At 32.3% G+C, this 22,375-nt stretch overlaps 1 protein-coding gene across 6 annotated transcripts in view; it reads right to left on the bottom strand.

Moving 5' to 3' along the window:
- Window positions 1–22,375, bottom strand: part of LOC113505309 (protein TANC2) — a 267,418-nt gene that overhangs the window by 135,046 nt on the left and 109,997 nt on the right. The window contains exon 2 of one of the 6 annotated variants that reach the window (XM_026887935.1): window positions 2,069–2,136. The exons of 4 other annotated variants lie outside the window; for them this stretch is intronic. In XM_026887935.1, the coding sequence (XP_026743736.1) occupies window positions 2,069–2,136 (68 nt within the window). Of the gene's footprint in view, window positions 1–2,068; window positions 2,137–22,375 lie in introns of those variants that run through there. One more of the 6 variants, XM_026887937.1, reaches the window with a different exon arrangement.

The following is a 22,375-nucleotide window of genomic DNA, read 5'->3' as shown; positions in this document are numbered from 1 at the left end:
GATCAAATGAACCACTTCGAGTGTTAATCACTTCGACGTAAAAGCAAAATGTTTTGAGACTTTCCTTCGTAAACAACGATAAGTTTATTGTGAAACTATGCTTAAGCTTGAATAGATTAGAACGCTCAGCAGACCTGTGTAAGGAGGTTGGTTTAAATACAGGTTGATAGGTAGATAATAAGTGGCTTAAAAGACTGAAAATATCATGAAGTAAAGTAGAAGTTTGAACATTTAGAAACAAAATGACGATCAAGAAAATAGTTTTGCTCGACATGCTGGATCAAGACTGGAAAGACAAGCTAGTAATCTAGAGTATAAATTAAAAAAACATTTTATCCTACATTTAATGATTTAAATTCTATCCAGTACACGAATAACAGCTCACAGCACTATCATCATTTCCATCTCATCAAATTAACTTCCGATTTCGCAACCTTCGAATCGATTCCATTGGTTCCGCCTCGTTACTAAGAAGGTACTCAAAACATAACAATAGAGACAGCTTTCTGATAGTTTGACACACGTCCGTATGGATCATGATAACTTTTTCTTATAAAGAATGCGGTAGATTGCTTGTCGAGTGGATTGACGCTAAAATTGTATAGTGTATTGTGTCTACGAAGAGCTCCAAGGTATTGTTAATGGCGATAATTTAATGGATCTGATGATTGGTAAGGAATAGGAGTTTTAAAATGTTGAGCTTTCGGCGATAGTTCGAATGACACTGGCTATTCTCCAACATCTTTTTGGAAAATTGAAATGTTGGATGTGTTTACGATCGCAAATGTCGAGTCAAAATAATATCTATTGAAGGCGTTTGGGCAAATTTGTCTAAGAAAGTTGATTTAAAGTATAATTTATCTATAAAGCAACGAACTCTTTAGATATCACAAAATCAATATTCCTAACACTAACAAAACGATTTGTTTTACTTAAACACCAAACGTTTCCGTATAATAATTCAATTAAAACATTTTAACGATCATGTTCCATTAAAAGCTATATCTATTTACGAGTCACGTAGTGGCGTTAAAACTTAATATTTTGTTGAGAAACTCATGAATGAATTATTTAGTAGAACGGCCATTGACAAATCTGTCTGCTTTGATAACCTTCCGTGTTCGGTTTTCTGTATTCGATAAGAGCAATTTCGCTATTTATGAATCGCAAAGTCCATCAAGCATCTTGATAGATAAACAAATGTAGTAAGCATCCCAAATTACTTACTATAAACCATTTAATGTGGATTGGTCCTAGTGATAAACCTTGTTGTACTCTACTTCATTGATCACACCAGACAGACTCATCGCTCATCACTCGACAGACAGTTCAATATTTTTTTTATGATTCTACTAAATACTTGATTATTTTAATGCAGTAAAAATATTATTAAATGATGTAACGGTTTACTCACGCGTATTTATCGGGGTAGCCCGACTAGTTTCGGACCCAACCGGAGTCCTTAATCATGAGCAGACGCGGCGGGATCGCGAGTCGAACATTTTATTATAAAAATACAGTAAAAATATGTTTGATTTCGTTCACAACGCATAAGATATATTAAGATGGGAACCAATTATGATGACTGCCTTGTCTTATTGAAAGTATATCTTACGCCTATTTGAAACGTAAAGGGAACAGTTTGCACAATTCTAATATTAAGCACATTATTTAATATCAGTTGAGAAATAGCTGTCATAACTGGGTTTATTACTTCAATTTTAATACCATTATCATGAGATGGGTTATTTTAAGTACTTGTGTATTCATCGCGTTGATTCCCTTTTACTATATTAGCTCTCTCAACGGTATTAAGATTTGTATTGGCACCATTAGGAACCACGCATACGGTTCAGGGGTCATAATCGTGCGTAAGTATTGACACAATAGCCCATCTTTTAATGGTATCTGATAACCTATTTAGTTGAATTTTACGAGAGATTCGTTGGCATTCGTATTCAATTATTCAATTGATGTTTATTCTTTTAAATGGGTGTATCATAACTGATCACGGTCGATCAAAAGTTTATATACAATTGGCCAAGATGTGCCGAAAAGACAGCCTTACAAACATTTTCTAGCTGCAGTTTTTTCTTTCCGCTCTTCACACCAAGTAGAGTACAAAATCGAAATTACCTGCAACAAAAGATACACTAACGTTAGAAGGTAATTTGGACACTGAAACTTCAAATAATTATAATTATTCATCTTCAAGTGACTGTCAACTGAGCTTTTATTACATCAACATCTAAATATAGTTCACACAAATGACAAAGGGCTCTCATTTTCATGCAAGACTCGATAACTATGCAAAACCAGAACAAATATTACGTAATTAGGAACATATTTATTTGCTGACATCAGCGTGTATATATGGTGTTTCTAAACGCAAATGTTTTATTGACAATTGGCTTGTAAATGGATCAAGGTTTTTTCAGAATTAGTCTAGTTCAGAATACAGCAAAAACTGTAAACTTGATTAAAGTTGAAGATCAAGAATGAGAAAGAAATTAAATAAGAAGTAGAAAATTCAATACTAAAATGATTTATGGTTTTGTTAAGAGCGTACTTTTTTTTTCTGCCTTTTCTGTCCCACTGCAGGGCACAGTTCCTTAGATTCTTCCACTCTGTCCGGTCTATCGCTTTTGCCATACTTTTATGTTATAAAATAAATTAAAGATTTTTAATTAGATGAAATAACACAGCCTGTAGATAAAATATTCTTGCGTAGGCGAAAAGTCAGTTAATGAATGAATGAACCGAATTTTTATTGAGCGTTGTCAATGACATAGTCATTCATGTTCTTGTGAAGCGCCAATATATTTTGGGTGCGGTATTAACGGTTCTCATATGCAAATAAAAAAATGTTCTGTTTACGATTTGAACCAAATTTGGAGATGATGAAATGAGTGTAATATAATTTGAAGGTCCTGATACGGATATTCGTATTTTTAAAGCGTTTGTTACGTGATATTTACTTCACATTTTAGACCCAAATTTGTATGTTTTTGAGCTTCTGATCTTCACAATGTTTGTCAAGTTTAAGAACTTCTGTAAGTCTAAGTTTTGAGGCGGTATATACTTGTTAAACATAAAGCATAAAACGGGTGTTTTCGTGTTAAATGAGTTGATTACATAATCATAAAAATATTTGTTGTTGTTTTTATTGTTTACTTGTATCAGTATACTGTATACAGCTTTTTATTTCCAACGGTTGTCCTTGCTATTGTTCATTTTCTTGTTACTAATAAAAAACACACTGTATATAAAAACGTGTTCATATTGCATGACTACATCATTTCATAATTATTACACAATGTTATTCTTATTCTCCAAGCAAGGTAAACAAGATGAGAGAGTTTATTTTGTTTCTTGTAAAACAATAGCTTTAATGAATTTAGAATATGAAATTGTATCTCATGAGTATCATAAAAGTCCTGTTTTAGAATCAAAATCTTGGTTTCTTAATGGCTGGGAATCGGTGACGGGTAGAGTTCAATTTGCGGAGGTCATCCATCAAAAATACTTTAGTACCAACATGCAACAGTAAGTTGCTAAACGTCGTTGTTTCTTTTCATTATTTTTAAGAGTAAAAAATCGTCCTTGAAAATGTCAACTGTGTAGCTATCAGGATTCATTATTATACAGCTTTATCATAGACCGACAGCGCAGCCTTATTCTTTCGTTCCGTTTTCAGACTTTTGGTACAGATCCCTAAAACCATTTTATCAACCTCAAAGCTTAAGAGTAGCTTTCTACCTGGTCCATAACTAAATCACAATCATGATCAGTAGGTGCATTTAACAACAGATAAAATTCTTTCGCTTATAGTGATTAAGTACAACATACCAGTTAACCAAAGTGAACTAAAACAAATAGTACAAATGCATTAACTTAATAATATGCGCAACGGAATAATTCAAATGATGCATAATAATACGAAACTAGAATGATTGAATTTAATTTAATGCAGATATAAACTTTATCTTGTAACTGGTTAGGTTAATGACGTAATCTGTTTTATGCGTCTTATTTAGCAGATGGTTACAACTAACGGTTTTAATCACTGCGTTATAGTTAATTTAATTAATAGATCTGTTGAACTATGTGACCTTATTAGTTAATTCTTGTGCGATTTGATCTGAACATCTTCTGTATTTATGTAAATTTGGTGTTAGAATTTTAGCAAGGTTTGTAATGATTTATATTTAATTTGATTTAGAAGGCACGGTTAAACGACATGTAAAATACTGTTTTACTAATCTGTGGTATGTTTAAAAGAGTATCGATGCTAATTTCGGAATAACGTAAACGAATGACTTTCATTCATCACGAAGATATGAAATAAGTAAGATGTATATAGGTAATTTTATAAAGTTCTTTATTTCACTAGAATTGTTAGAAGGAGCCATCGAATTTATAGGTGCTGTTGCTAACACGTCTACAGACAAAAAGTCTAACTCTACTTGAGAGACAGTCACTTAGCTACATGCATTTGTATTGCAAACATAATATTATACTGTCAGTACAGTTCAATCATTCATCCAATCACGAGCTTGCAACACAAAATTGGCACATTACCTGTCCCCATTGAATTACCTCAACTGCTGCTTGTTTTAAATAATTCATAACTCAATTGAAAACTAAATTATATTTTGCAATATTATTGGCAGTCAGCAAGTTACTGCATTCTGTTCATCATAATATTATGACTGTATTTATGCATGCAGGCTCCTAAAAGTGCCCGTGCATAAAACTGAATAAGTTTTGGCGAAGTATTTTGAAAGGCAAATTTGAATGTTCAGAAAGCTTAAGATTGAATTACTGGATATGTAATATTATTTTAATATGGTATAAGGAATACTTTTAATTCCTCTTGTTAGTCAAATGGTGATACATTTGTATCATAATCTTTAATTGTCAAGTTACCTTCTACCAGAAGCGGTATTGCGATGCTAGTCAATCAAAAATATCTGATACCGTAATTAATGTAATTATTAATAAAAACATGTATTCGTCAACCTTCATAGACAAGGTAGTAATCAAATGAGTTGTCTATTTAAAGACAAAAACCACTGATGTGACTTATCAACGCAAAGGTTAATTCAAAATGACGTGCAAAACTGATCACACCGACTAATTTGCTAAATAAATGATTTAATAGGCATAAATTCGTTCTACAATTTAAACTACTATAAAGCAATCGGGCTAGATACAAACTATAACCGACAGATCATGTACCTCATAAAACTAAGGCTGGTAATGGCTGTATCAATCAAGTGAACAATTATAATGATGCAAACACCAGGTGGCCAGCTTTACGTAATAACTATTGTTACATTAATATTTATGATTCAGACTATGCTAATGTTCTAGATAAACTCTTACCTATCAAAATATTGAAGGATTGTGACGGTTTTTGTGTATTTGTGAGTTTGGAAGTGACAATTACATTTTATCTACAGCAGTAAAACTAAGTGCTGACGAAAAGCTATCAATAACTACGTGCAGAGCTTTTTCTTAGAGTGTATAAGGTTAGGTTAGACATAGTTAGCTCAAATAAGCTTGAGAACTAAATATCACTAGAGTGAAAGTAAGAAACAAGAACAAGATCACAAAGAAATCAAAGCACCAGATTGAGAACTCAAAATTAGTCTACCCTAAGTCAAAGTTTTCATATAATTACATTTCATTTGTGAAGAAACAATACATATTATTCATGGAACAAAAGAAAATAAATATACGGGAGCATTCACAGCTTATCATCTAGTGTAAGGTTAACTTGAGGTCAGTCGGTCGGTTAGAAGTCGTAATGGTTAAGTTGAATACTAATAAATGGTTTGCTAGCATCCTGTCTTACATCCGTTGAGCAAACATTTTTGATTTTAAACCTTTTTAAACTAACCTAAGTATGAAGAAGGGAAAAACGGCAATAGTCATGTATCTATTTATCAATGCACAATACAATCAATCCCTGTGTCGCGGGGGTTTCACAACAATCAAATCACATGCACAATGACACCCTCAAGACATGCTTTTGTTTATCACACAAATGCTTGTCCTACGCGAGGATCGAGCTGCGACACGTCGCCCTTAGTGGGTTTGGAGTGGTGACCTCAACCACTCGGCGTACTTTTACGTATACGGACAATGCGTAAAAGTATGTACGTAAAGTGTATACGTAAAAGTTACTAATAAAACCACTTTTACGTGATATAAATAGTTTACGATATTAAATTCCGAAATGTCAAAACATGCCGAACATAAACAAATTGATACGGTCACTATTTGGTTCAATGAACTTCTGATGAGATGATATTCACACGCAATAAACATACATATTAACATCGTTTAAATTTAAATAACTAATCGTGAACTTATTGCATAGACATTGACACAGTTTGATCCGGTCGAGATAGCTGATAAGAGTGCAATATAAAAAAGTGACGGATGGTTGTGAGAACCGGAGGGCGATACGGCGGTAAGCGTGGATATTGTAAATCACACTGAATATGTGAGATGAGAATACAGAGATAATTTTCGTTTAGAAGGTACGGTAGCTTTAGATGATATGGATTTTAATGATGATGATGGCATTAAGAACTCAGATGGTCTAAGAAATATTGTGATTTAGGGTTTGTGAAGCTTGGATAACGTGATTTTAATATACTAAAATCCAATTTGAGCTTTGAAAATTGATGTTAGTATTTAGTTAATTTCTATTTATGAAATTGTTAAAGATGATATTGCACAGTGTAATAATAGCATGACAACAGAGAATTTCAAAACAATTGAAGCCCACACTAAACCTAACATTATTGCAACATATTACCAAACAGCCATCTTCAATTTTGTCCAACTATCTGTTACATTAATTCGAATTTTGCTTTAGAAACTGGATCGCAATGCCATATTCGGCGAGAACCGTTTGGTATCACTTTCTGCGAACCATTTATGGGAATGAATGCCTCATGAATTATCCGCAATGGTAATTTGCTTTTGAATTTTTTAACCACAATGCTTGAAGTAGCGAATTTCGTTAAGAAACTGGTTGGTATGCTATTCAAGATTTTCTGTTTTGTTAACTTACTATTGTTAAAGGTACTGTGGAGGCTTTTATTTTTAGTTTTATGGTTGATGTCATCATTTATTCTATTCTCTGAATTGTTTATGTAAGTTTGTAGACAATTTATTTTTTAAACCCTTAAGTTAGTATTGTCAAACTAAAGTTAAATAAACTTGACGATATCAGTTTTTTGGTAACAATTACAAAAGGAAATTATACAAGATAAAGAACAAATCCTTGATTCAATAAACTTACAATTTATTTATAACAATGATCTTTATCGAACAAATATTATTCACTTAGAAAGTGAAAACACAACGATTGTTGATGACATCAACATTCCTAATCAACGTGACAACGCATACGTTTATCGCGAACATCTATACAATTATCTTTCTGCCCATGTGAAATCTTAGTAACAGTTTGCAATTTAGGTTCGTAAAAAAGAGAAGAAGCTAAAGCAATGAGGGCTTGGAAAGGTCACAGTGTACGTGTTTAATGATCCACGAGAATTGAGACTCACATGACGACAACACGGCAAACAATCGTGGGAAAGCTGATATACATCAAATAATCTGCATTGCCATCAGTACTTAGACTCAAAACAAAGTTTCTTTGAAATGGCTAGACACCATTTTTTCCTTTATCTTTTTCCACACAACACGATAGTGTATCTTCTTTTATCAAGTACAGTCTTCATTGCCTTTCTAAGAATTATATTCGTAATCATGTTATACTGAATTCATTGACTGATTGGAATTATCGTTTATTTGTCATCCTGTCTGATATTACATTTCCTGATATAATAATAGTCATAACAATTAAAACTTTGAAATTACAGCGGTACAACGAAATGTTACTGTTTTCAAGGTCTAAATAAATAATTTACGTTAAGGTGAGAGAATTGGTTGTTGATATAATAATAACCATCAATGGAGTACTGTTCGCATTGGAACTGAATTCATTAGTTTAAATCCATCTTAAGCCTATCTCAACAATCTATGTAAGACGACTTCATTCCCACGAGAGATTTTATCTGGACCACAGCATTCAATATAATTAGTTTGCTCAATTAAATCTAGATTCTCCAGATTCAATGGTTCAACGCTGTCTTACGATTAGAAAATAAATGAGCTTTCGATTTTCTCCGTTCAATAAGTACTTAAATCAATAACTCCCATTATTTAGAAAACATAACAATTCTGATTTAGCTGCAATTTATTGTGGAATGAGTTAAAAATTTCAAGCATTCTGAACGATTACCATAGAATGACTTTTACCGTTTGCACTAGCTAAATAATGATGATAAATGCGATAGTAAACTAGGACGACGACGGTTGGCACTCGGCGAGCCAGCAGCTTGCTGTTTAATAGATGTAATAAGTGTCTAGGATTCTGTAGCCAGAGCAGTTGCTTGTGAAGAGAGGTCAGGTGAATAGAAAGACTATTTTGAATTTAATCCTTGCATTGGCGGAGGTTTCTGAATTTTTATAGCTCTTTTAACTTGCTTTTGAATGGGACATACCTGTGTGTACATTAGTGCATTAATGATAGTTGCAGATTTACTAGAGCTAACATTATTAAAACCCATGAATATGCTAAAAATTGATGATGATACACCAAAATGTGTACTATTTCTAGAATGACAACATGAGATTTAAAATCTCTTCACATGTCTTTAAAACGTCAATGTAAATTTAAACGAAGCAATACATGGTAAAAGATCGATGCCACTAATCACGATATGCCGTCGCTTTGGAAGTATACCACTCAAGTAACATTGTCGATAGCGTTAGGTTAAAGGTCGGACTGTGCATAAGTAAAAAAAGGTAACTGACCCATCGCCCACATCCGTGGCTGCAATATATTACCTTTAGTTGACCGCGACAAGTTGCGTGGGATGAAACGGGTAAAATCTAAACCTTATTTTCAAAATGTAGTGGATTTTGCTAAAGGTCTATGAAGAGATTTCTCGAAAGCCGTGTGTTTATTGGAAAGTTGGATTTGTAATGAAACTGTTTTCATTCTAGATATAAAATGACTTCAAATACTATTGCGGATTAAAAATAAGATTTCTTAACATTGAGATTGACTTATACATTTGGGAAACAATGGTTTAGGCCTGTTTACAAAAACAGGAAAAACATAGGTAAGACGTAGGTACACAATCTCTATTCAAATATTATTTACTTCATAGCAAATAAAAGTGTTGAAGACCATACAAATAGGTTATTTCTTTGTTCGATTTGTAAATGAGTGAACGTAGTACAGACCAAATTTAAGCGTGGACGTTTCAAAGTCCTTAGAGACTGGCGAGAAAAACAAAATTTGTCATGACGAATGTCTGGTTGTAATTTAGGTCTCAAGTAATGCAAAAAAGTATTCACAAATTTAAAAGCTATCGAAAGCCATCAATAAAACCCAAAAAGCCGTGTAAATTTGTATAATGGGCATTGAATCAATTTTGAATCAATTTGTTTATTTTTAAGGAAAACAAACGACTGCTTCGTTTTGGAATTATTAGGTCATCAGGTATTTCGAAATCGGATTGTTGAATCATTGATTTATTCAAATTAGTTACCGTTTTGTTGTTATTTTAGGACCTTGATAAAAGCTATATTTAACTGGCGGTTTTTGATTGTCTTTAAATATGGCATCGTGATAATTTATTTGCTTTTGTTTTTGTATTTTGACTGCTTTTTTGTCCTTGATGTGGTCACCATTCTGTAAGGATACTTTCCTTAGTTTAAAATCTTTAGTGGTAAACGGTTTTATCTACCTATTCTATTTTACGTCCTCTGTTGATCGTCAAATTCTAACAAAAAGTTCTTTCGTTAGTTTCTCGAATATTTTGGTTAGCAAAAAGTTTCAATTAAGGAATTCTAATTCTATCCTAGTTCCCGCCAACTTTACGAGCCTCAAAGCCATTACAGCCAATTTCTCAGCGAAAACAAGCTTCAACATTCAGGTACAGATATTTCAATTTCGCGATAGCTCATCTTACTTATCTTAAGTTACAATCTAGACACAAGTAGGCAATATTAATTGGCATCTAGAAAGCTGAAGATTGCCGTGACCATTAGCGTTTCACTTTAATTGATTATAATGACAGTTTTTGTTAAGTGAAATTGTTGTGTTCGTTTCGAAGGCTTCACGATTACACGCGATTTATTGTACAAAAGATTTACGTATAGGTATGGAGAGGTGTTTAGAATAAAGATTTTTTACGAATGGCGGTACTTAAACCTTTTAGTTTTTTTGTTACTTTTATCATTGATTGATTTGAATGATTCGGTTAACGTTTGGATTGTGAGGTTTGGTTTCGCAAAAAGTAACTGTTGGCAATTTTTATGGCTCACAATTTTGTTAAAAGTTTTTTTTTTATAATACTTGCTTGCATTTACTGGTTGTATCTTATCTGTTATCAATTTTCTGTCGCCTTCAATACAGAGTATTTTTTTAGAATTCCTTTATTCAGCGTCTAAACTAATTTCAATTTCCAAAATTCTTGACTTTATTAAGTATGTCACCTCAGTATTTTTACCTAACTTAAGCCCAACTTTATTTTTAAATATTTATATATTATTGGAGTCTCGATACACAGATTCACTTGGATAATCCATATTGTTTACCGACCAGATATCTATCTATGTGAAGCCATAAGTCTTATATTCAACATTGGACGTTTGCAGACTATTAAGGATTATGGAGGTATTATACTTGTTGCAGTAAATCGATTGATATCAATCACTATGACAAATGTTTGTTTGAACATTGAAGTCGTTGTTCTACGTGACTTTAATTGTTATTGACACGCCCTAAAATAATGGTGTTTATATTTTGATTTAGTTCCAAATGTTCTGGCACAAAACTAGAGAAGTATTGTTGAGTTCAACAAAATTAAGCGTCCGATATACTCGAATCACGTTTGTGAATTTGGCGTGTTCTTATCTTTAGTTAAGCTTAATAAATGTTAAAATTCCAGTCTTTATACGCTCTATTGCTGGACACAAGCATCTCCCTATATATTGAAGCCCTTGAGCATGATCATCAAGCTTAATCACAATACTTGATTTCCAGGTTTCCTCATGATGTTTTCCTTCACCGTTTGTCAGTGGTGTCTTAGTTTAGGAAGTACATATACCTAGTGTTAACTAGTTATCGAACTTACACAGATCATACACATCCGGGCAATTTGTTTGATCTGTACCAAGTTACTCACAAACAAAATTCTCAGACGGTAATACTGTTTGCTCAACGCCATTTATTGGAGACTGAATTAATCAGTGTCGACTTTTACTTGTACCCTGTAATCAACACCAGTGGTAATGAAATAGTTCAAAGATCGTTTGAACCTTAGGTTAGATTATCATATTACCATATTTTATTTTACCTGCCTAGCCTGAACTGCCCATGTATAGATTACCTATTGCTTTACATTTTACAAAGAACCAGCATTGATCACTACAATTGCCATGAGAATTGATAGTCTTATAAAACCATTCGTATTCCTACATTCCGTTAGTTAAATGTCCTTGGTAATAAAATCATAAATAAAGTAATTAAACGTCTCAATGACCTCCTTAAGGCAAAATTTATACGCAGCAATAAAGTTTTTTTTCTCAAATAGCAAAAAAACAGTTCAATCATTCGCAAAAACCAGCCAATTAATGTGACTGAACATGGGCATGACACGGTGTTTCAAGAATTAAATAGAGTCCGTTAGATAAGCACAGGAAATAAAACATCAAACCTGTGATAAGGAGTCCAGTACGAGCAGTTTCTATTTGTAGATGTTACGAAAGCTTGTAACTGTTTTGTAATGGTTGATACGAGTAGTTGGGATATTATAAATGTGTTTGTATCCAATGGACTGCAAGTAATTTAAAATAGTGCTTTCGCCGTGTTGGAATATATTTAGCAGGTAATAATAGTAATTGGGTACCGAGTTGAATATAGAAATGTAATTAGTATTAAAGATGTCCAAGAAATATTCGCTATTTAACAGTAAGTCGAAATTTTCTGTGACGCGTATTACCTTCATATTTTTTGTTTATTTAATAAATAAATTGACATCTAGCTGACTAATTTTCTTTCAGTTAAAAATGAGATACATACATATTCGATTTAAAATCAATCTCTCTCTCCCAATTGACTTTAAAAGTTCCAGCCTCTCCACATTCTCTTAACACAATGCGACACAACTAACTATAATAATATCATCATTAGCTTCGTCCAGTACAATGACCGTTGTCAATTCAATGTTAGCCTTACCGTCAGGTCCAATAACCGGTCCCAAAGGAATACCATAATCAACATTTAGTCTTCCAACCAAATCACCATGGAAGGGAACATTTCCATTTATAAATTTATGGGCAATATTATGGGCCTACAACTACCATCTACCTTCTATAAGACAGAAATAGGTATTAAGAACTTTATGCAATATGATAGTGAAAGCAAAGCGAAATTGAAGGGTGGAAACTTTAATATTTATACTTATTGCTAGATTTCTCTACTAAAGGTCTTGGAAAATAATTTATATTTCGATATTGCGTTACAGAGGGTCGTGTACACTGGATTAAATGTAGCTGCGATTGTATTCTGACAAATACGGCTTGTTAACCCGTTATTTAAACTCTTAGTCTATTTGAATTACGCAAAGGATTTTTTGTTTCAGACAGTTTATGAATAGCAATGATTGATACTGAACATAAATAATTTTTACAACCTAAGACTGATAATATGACAGAAAACGACTATAAACATGTCAAAAAAGATTAATGTAATGATTATGCATTAGAAAATCTCAACAACTTAATTAGTTATGCTAAAATATTCACTACCGGTGGACACGACACACAGAACAATTAAAGTTAATGTAACCATTTGCTTTAGTTTTGAATACCCAAAAGCAAGTAATTAGACTGTTAAAGCTATTTAAAATTAATTAAACGATCGCAGCGACGTTTCGTTCGTGTGAAAGCCACTTTATCTATAACTCGTTAACGGTATGCATTCAGATAGTCAGCAGCCAATTTATTACGCAGCGTATCGTTTCCATCTGGATGTATTGATAGCAATGGAAGACACGACTTTGTTACAATGAGGAATTATTTCAAATAACGGATGCTGCACTGGACTTTAATGGTTGACAGTTAGATTTGCATGATGGGAATCGAGACGCAGGTTTTTTGTTTGGACTTGATAGTGTTTTGAAATTGAATGGAGATTTTGTGGAGAACAGTGTAAATTTCGGATTGATTGATGCCTTTCAAACGTATTAGGGAAAACGTTTAGAATTATCGCATTAAATTAGCATCGATGCCAAAGTTAACTTGACGTTTATTTACAGTAAATTAGAAACTTTAACGAGCAAGAAAAAATAACATCGAGTAGACCAGGTTTTTTACTCCCATATTAAGTCATCAACATTTGCAACTGCAAGGCATTTGGCCCCCACACGCATACCGATACATTGCAACGCGAACAGCCAATTAGAAACCTTAGGACTACCTCATGCTGCGATAAAACTAAATCCGACGAAACGACAGACATCCATGACCAATATTTAAAACAAATCTGAGTAACACGATCTCTTAAACTGAATACAATACGTGCAGAAGGTACAAAACTCCTTCGACCGTTGACAGAGGCGATAAAATTTCCTTAACAGGTAGTGGATAAGGAGTGATGGAAGCTGGTTTAAGTCAACGTGGGTACTGTAAAACCATAGTATTCGTCTTCTTATTTAAAATTGTGACATCTGTAGATAATTTAGTATGGTTACGAAGGAAAAGATTTTGCGCAAACGTAGATTGTTTTAAAAGGCCCGAAAATTCTGGAATTTAAATCGTGGAGTTTGTCTTCTAGAGAAAACAATTCATAGTAATACCCACGTTATTCAATTTATTCTGTTAACAGTTTTAGTTTGAGAAGTGAAAGTATTCCGATTTATCAGTGTATCTTCCCGTTTAAGTCGTAAATGCCAACTGGGTGATGGATGACCGTCAAGTCAACCTATTTCCATAATAGCCTGATTGTTTGTTAAACGGAGAGCTACTGGTTAATACTTGACATGTTTAACAATATGTATTTAACCGTTTCAACTGATTAAATTAACCGAGATTGATTAATTTAATGAATAATAAGTTAAAGATTCCTACAAATTCAATGTGTTCAATTCAAATGCAAACAAATTCAAATACAATGTTATTTTATAGTCACTCAAAAATATGTAGACAAAAACAAGAATTTACTAAGATAATGTTGTACGAATTTTGACAACAATTCTGTTTCACATAATAAACATTTTAATATATCACGATGTTTATAATTATAGTTAACATGTAAATTAATTAAGTTTCACTTCATGTTATAACGCAGTTCCTCACCTCAAAAAGGAAAGTCCTGAACTCAAGTCTTGTACCAAACATTAATAAAGTTAACACAGTCTTGTTGCCGAGAAATTTATTAACACAATGTTACATTAATACTTTAAGCCGTTGAAATGAAATACTCCGTGATATATAAGGTAGGTACATCATGAGCTTTGCGAATAAGCGTTAATTGGCATAACAACCCAGACACGAACCGTTCTGAACAAGCTGTTCTGTTGAACCCCAAGGTTTAAGAGAAAACACATTAGAAATAATAAGTATATATGCAAGTGTTAAAGAGTACAATTGAGGCAAAACAGTTTTCTCTGAAACCCTACTTTTGAAGTACTCAGTTAACATTGTTAGTAATCATTTGAATACAAATAAAGATATTAAAGTCACAAATAATTAGAATTCAAATACGTGGGTATCATTTGGTCAGTAAAGGGCAAGGAAACATCAATCAATCTAAAAACATAAATAACAAATCAATCAATTTAAAAAGACGTCTCATTTGGGCTTTTTATACTTGCATGAATAACATTTGGTCACACACCCACATTGTAATCTAACTAGAAAGTGAATTCTCTTTAGCATTATTACTAACATTTAAAGATAGTACGGTAAAGGTCATGCATGTATTTATCGATGCATCCATCCCTTTTAAGGCTTGACTTAAAGAAACTTCGTTTGGATGCAAGAAAGATACTCAATTGAATAATGAAACATAAACAATGTAGTAAAAGACTTGCCGGTGGGAATGTTTTGATGATTGTAATCGAATTAGACTTTCTAGAAGCTCATACAATTGATATTTAATTTATTTATTCATACAATTATTTATTTTGACGACCTCCGTGGTCGAGTGGCGTACGCACCGGTTTCAAGGTGTCGCTAGCTCTGAGGTCCCGGGTTCGATCTCCGGTCGGGTCAATGTAAAAAATCACATTTCTACATTGTCTCGGGTCCTGGTGTTTGTGGTACCTTCGTTGTATCTGAATTCCATAACACAAGTGCTTTAGCAACTTACTTTGGGTTCAGAACAATGAATGTGATGTTGTCCGCATTTATTTATTTATTTAAGCAACTGATTCTAAAAATGTCGTTGCGAAATTGTAAGGAGGTAATAATTAGTTCTCTATAATTACAAGACCATGGACAGTTGTTAAACCTAAAGACATCGCAAAGCAAATCAGTGAAAGGAACAATCCTAAAGCAATAAAACCTCCATTATTAATAACTAAGACCAACAGGTGTAGGAATTACATCACGACGCTTGCTGCAAGGGCTATTGAACCTAAATTAATACCAAGATGAAAAAATAAAATAAATCTTCATAATAATACTTATTGGAATAAGACCGACGTTTTTTCGCTTGCTCAGCCCGAGGGTCTAAGGCATGATGGAGTGTGTACGCATGTATCGTAATAAAAGGCTGTAAGAATTTTTGCTATCGTTTTATTTATAGCTTTCAAGTCAGCTGTAGTAATGGAATTCTATTTTTGTTCTATAAGAAGCTATGTGCTGTCAAAAAACCTTACCACAGCTTAGATTAATTTTCGTTTTGTACTCAAGTGTTGATTTGAAAAATGTTCCTGTACACTTAATATGCATTGATTGATGTCCATAGAATTTCACGTATGTAAAAACGATAGTACATTATTATGATTGACAATCGACTGTTTTAAATTGATGAAGATTTTAGAAAGAGCTTTGCATCTGCTTCTATCGTTTTTTTATTAACGTGACATGCAGTTTTTTTAATGTTTTTTCATCACCGTTTATAAATGCGAATACATATAAATAATGAGGGATTAACGGTACTCTAACGCAAATGAATGGCGAGGTCACACCTAATTTCTCATTTTTTTGTGCGGAGGCGAAACGAACCTGCTTTTTTGGAGTTAACGGCTTTGGGAGATAATAAAAGTTATTTTCTTTAATTAACATAACCTTATTCTCTTCGAATTTCTTTGTGTCATAATTAATGACATCTTTAAGAAGCTGTTAAAATAAATGTTTCTTTTCGTTATGTTGATGGACCGTAGTATTGAAGCCAAGGACATAATTATAACCTCAAACCTTGATTTGGCAGAATTACGTATCTTCGATGACATCTATAAAAAACCTACGGAAGTTTTGTCTTTATTAACTGATTCATGAGTGTCTGGCATCCCACGTGTCTTTGTTTCGTATTCACGTGATGTCGGAATAATGTCATTTAGGCCTTTAACAACATTGGCCTTGTGACTAACATTATATCGTAATCATTTAATCACATATTCTGAAGTCACGTCTTTCAAGTTTTTTTTTTGCAAAAGTACCGTATTACCAGTTTCTTCTTGTAAGCACAATGAAGCTTAAACCTTTACGCAATAAAGTAATTACGGCCTACTTGTTTTGATAATCAAGATTCAGTCTTGTGTCATTGGATCAAGGTTTTAAATTCAATACGTTTGTTTGTTAATCATATTGTAATATTTTGTTGGGACCAGTTATATATGTTATTGGAATTACGTGGCTGATACCAAATTAATACGGTTTGTGAATGTACTGAATCCGTTCGTTATTTCTTCCTCCTTTTTGTCGGGTCTTACTATTATAGATTCGATCTAGCAAAAATAAATGGTGCGATTATTTATGGAACTGATTTAGATATAGCTTTGAAAAATAGAAATTTCTTTGTAAATACAATATCTTTGTCTGTATCTTTTCGTGTTACTATAATTACTTCTTATTTAAATAAGTTTAAGCCTCTTATAATATACCAATTTGAAACCAATTAAAATGATAATTAATTTAGTATGGGCGTTACCAAAAGTCATTACTTAATCAACAATAACAGCAATGAAAAAAACGATTGCCCTTCGCGAAAACGTAATTAAGTGGTCAAATGAGAAAAAAATGATGCAATGCTGGCTATCGTTAATGAAACAATTAATTGGACAAAAACTAATTACGTTTCGTCACAAATTAAAACATTTAGAATAGTTAAATACAATACTGATGGCGTTTTACAAATTGTCGAAATAGTTGCTGCAGTAGTAAATAAAGCAGTAGATTCTGTTTTGAAAATAATGACAGTTGATTTCTTTAGGGATTCCACTGAGAGTTTTGTTCAAGAAATTCCAAAACTTAAATAATAAATTATACCGAACATACAAGGTAAAAGAAGCTAAAAGATAAGGAAAGTTATAGAGGCATTAAAAGCAACTTTCATAAATAAATCAAAACCCAACTAAGGCTAAGCGTATTATTAAAAATATTTCCATTAATAGAGCGGTCATACAGAACAGAGATTGTTCATTATAAATTGTTAGTACAAACGCGAGCCATTCCTGGTAATCAATAGTTAATACTTAGTAATAAATTTCGTTACTACAGGACTCCGTTGAGACAAATTGCTTACAAAGTAACATCAAAAATCAACCTTATGTGTGTTACCTATAGTTGGATTTTGATTGTTTCGTTACATTGGTTTACAAGTCTTAATCTGTTGGTTTTAATGCTTTCTAAATTATGTATATTCCTCCATGGTAATGAAAGGTGCATGTATCTGATGGTTTAATTTGGGTCAACAGATACCTTTGTACTAACTACCATTGGTTGTTTGTCGGCTGAAAATAAATAAAGTCTATTAATAACTTTGTGTGCTTTGTCTGTGTAATTATTTTCATCGGAAGCTTTAGAGTTTGGGAGATATTAAAATGTGTAATTTTACTTCATCTTGGCTTTAACTCCTTCTGAAACATGATTTGGTCTTAAGACTTTCTAAACTGGTAGTCTCTCGTAACTTTACATCAAATTCAAAATATCAGATTTAATAGCGAAATAAACCTGACTGATGATTATTAAATGATTCTAGCATAATTTTCTTGAATCAAATTTAACCTAAACAATTTTATGAACGAAACTTTGAACACTTGTAAATCGAATTCTACCGTTTCTATAAAACAAATAAAACCAAATGAAATTATATATCATCACCCTTAAAACCAAAATTTTATTGGTCTAAATCTAGATTCAAGTGATAATTCGAAATTCGAAAGACCTTTTTCAATTAGCGGTGTTTGAAACACAAAACCGAGGCAGATGGTTTTTGATCCCTTTTTTATAACACTTTTTTCTATATCTTCGGTATCGACAGGTAATGTTAGACGGCTTTATACAGTTTTGAAATTTCATTGGAAACAAAATAATAGAAATTTGATATTTGAAGGCAAGAAATAATATTTCAAATCGTTGATAGTAAATATGTAAAGCAGATAAGTTAACAACAGCAATATTTCTAAATGTTACTAAAATTTGTACTTGTCAAACTTGTAAACGGAAATATCACTATAATATATATCATTATTACAATAATATAATACCTAAAGATACTTTGTAGAGTCAAGTTTTGAGTTAAGATCGTGACAATATAATAAATAATGCTAACATTGAAATACGACTACTTATAAATGGATTCTACTACAATATATTATTTAAACAGTCCTGACGGGTCATCAAAATTACATCCATCCAAGATATACATAGAAAAAATAGATGAAATCGAAAATTATAAAAAACAATAAAAAAAGATAATGCTGAGAGACCTTTAAACACTCAATTAGTTTCCATAAATGAATAGGATAATAATAATAGTCACATAAATAATAGCGACAAAAGGGACCTTACTGGAAATACTCCTGTGTCGATGTACCCAGTAAATAGTGTTAACCATCCTACTTAAAGAGACAATGCTTTGGGGATTATGCGGGATATTTCTGTTACAAACTGTGTAATAATATCTGAGAAATAAGTTTTAAAAAATGTCAAAGCTGATGGGGGTTTTTGGAATCCGTGTCCTAATTATGATAAATTGGTAGAAAATCTATATTCTGTGTCACAAGCTTAGTATTGACTTTTTAAATAGCAGAGTTTTTCTCAGAAAAGATAGAAATGTAACTATAATATTGAATAACAACCATATTTATCACAAGAATATCAAAATATTTAAATTGTTATTTCTACATGATTCACATAAACATAAAATTATCGATTGCATGTCCATTGGACCGCATGGCAACCCTATTTTAAACCTGCTGTTATCCCCATACAATTGTAAACCCTATACCTTTCTCTTTCACACACAAGTGGCACAACGGGAGAGAAAGAGATAGGAAATCAATACCATACGCCCACGGGACTCCTGGCTCTCGAGATCTCGATTCAATTAGCTATGTTGTTAAAGCGACGATTACCGTTCTGCCTTTTATTTTTAATTGGTAAATATCAAATTCTTTCTTGTTGAAATCAATTATAATATTAATTGAAAAATTATGTTCCAAAAATGAAATAAAAGAATTATTTTGAAATCTTTCGATTTTGGATATAATGCTGTTTGCTCACATTCAAACCTTTTTATCGGCAGCTTTGTTTTTATTTTCTTTACACTTGACAATAGTTAGTTTTATGAGGAAATCAAAGAGTAGATATACTCGTAGAATCAACTCACGCGCAACTCACACTTCCAGTACGATCGCTCAATATTAGTTTACAAAACTTTCTGAGAATATGTTTTTTTTATTAATTCTCATGTTTATTTAATATTGTTTTATGAAACCATGTATTAAGTTAATTTTATATTTTTAGAGTAATCTACTATCTCCTTCCACAACTAGCCTCTGCAGAAAAAAATACTGCTATTTTAGGTTTAACAGAAAAATATATTGACTTGCCCGTTGGTCTAATGGAGGTTCAAGTGGCCCTGACTGCTCGTGAGTTACCCAACATAAATGTTTGTGTGATGAACACGGTGTACTTTATCCACATTATATTATTATTCAATTTGAACCAGTAGTTCCTGATATTAACGCGTTCAAACAAACAATCAAATTCTTCAGCATTATATATTAGTATAGACATAAAGTATAAGTATGTATAGTTGTCTGCTTTGCTTAATTTGTGCGTTGTGTGAAAGTTGAGAATATTATTGTACATTCTTAACTACATTTGATATAACTGTTTCGGCCGCTACTGCAAAAAGGCTTATTTGTATCAAGTTTCTGTATCAAAGTTATAAAATCGTAAATGTGTAAAAGAAGTTACTGTTATTTTGCATTAAAAGTACAGTTCTTGAACATTTTACCTGAATTCCATTTATTATGCATGAGTAAGTGGATCCATAGATACTAATTATAGTATGGGCTAAATATAGAATAAATCGGGGTAGTACATATTAGTATTACTAATTTCGTTAGATGAATGGAAGTGATAGACAGAAATCTCAGTGGTATAGGTGGCCACGCCAAACCACCACTGTAAGCAACGTGTCGAGAGTTCAATACCAGCCTAGAACAGGCTATTGTCTGTGATCCCCAAATGAGTTTGGATGTCTTTGCTAATGAGAAAAGCTTATTTAAATCCCTAGGCACAAGGATTGAAAATGAGGTTTAAATCAAGAACATTTTTCCGCGATCATCCAACTAGAAGCGTAAAGCTATTTTACATTAAATTATCTTACAAAAAGAATGCAGTCCCCTTTAGTTATCAAAATACAACCATTACGATACAGCATACATACATTTACGTCACAATTTTACTATTCATAACTTTCTCAGTCTGATAACTAATGCTCCAGGTTTTTCTATACCAGCCTCACATAGAAATAAACTTGAAATGAGAAATCTCAACGAACAAGTTCTCCACACATCCTTTAAGACTCAGAAAAATATTCATACATTGATTGAAATCGTAACTTTCGAATTAATAGACTTACATTGCCTTATTAAATAATGAATAGAGAATTCGAATTGCTGTTAAACGCTCAATGGACAACGTGATGGGAATACATTTGAGAAGTTTCATTTTTTAAGTACTTACATAGCTCTATAGAAATGTTAATGGAAAAAGTAAACGGAGTGTTGGGAGCAGGTGGGTGTTTATTTCGTTTTAGTCCCTTTAAGTATCACGTATTATTTGTTTAAGTGTCTGCAGTTCTGTGCTATTTAGGTCACTTGGCCAAATGACATGTACCCAAAATAACTGCATCTGTATTAAAGAGTTTTTTTATGTTTTTATTTGTGAGTTCGTAAATGTTTTATCGAGAAACGAATCAGTTGTTAAAATGTCAAGTTGGTTCTTATTTTCAAGATTATTTATGCTATCTTTATCAAAGATTGTTATCTTAGATGAGAATATAAAGACGGTGGAAACAGTTCAAATCTAGGCTCATAAATAGATTATTAACTGATAAAATTTAAATTTGCATAAATTATATTGTTCAGCGTTCCAATGGAATCTAAAAATAATCTCATCTACTTATAAATACCTTCTTAATGAACCAGTCAGATTTTTTTAAGATAAAACTTTGATGGCTTAATCTTTTGTGATACTTTTGCAAAACAATATCTGTCTAAACAGAAACCGTTGCACAGTGGATATCATTTGTAATCACATACAAATTAAAACTGTTCACGAAACTATAAATAAATGTACATTTAAGTTAAGTATCTTACACCAATCCCTCGCTTTTTAATCGACTAAAATATTCACAACAAACTAGATTAGCAAAACTAAATCAGATTAAAATACAAACGATGCTCATTAAGACGAAAAGCCGGATTCGTAACTAAATAAATATACTTGTTCGATAAACTAACTGTATCGCAAATCATTACAATAATATTAAATGTTAGAAACGTTACAACTAATGCCAGTTTCATGGTAGATCGAGAATTAAATAAACGTAGAGTACTGACCTTTTTGCTAGAGCCAACATGATAAATCCCGTCTTTTTTTGTAAATTTCATAACTGAGGAAAATTGATTTTTGATGTACTTGTAATCGATTATTTTGATGTGTGATAACTTCTGTATCGACAAAACAGGGCATCGACACTATTATTGTCATAGAAAGGAAAATTATTTTTTTGCATGAAATTATTTTT

The sequence above is a fragment of the Trichoplusia ni genome, chromosome 25 (genome assembly GCF_003590095.1).
Source record: "Trichoplusia ni isolate ovarian cell line Hi5 chromosome 25, tn1, whole genome shotgun sequence".
Taxonomy (NCBI): Eukaryota; Metazoa; Arthropoda; class Insecta; order Lepidoptera; family Noctuidae; genus Trichoplusia; species Trichoplusia ni.
This window is presented reverse-complemented; position numbering and strand designations above follow the sequence as displayed.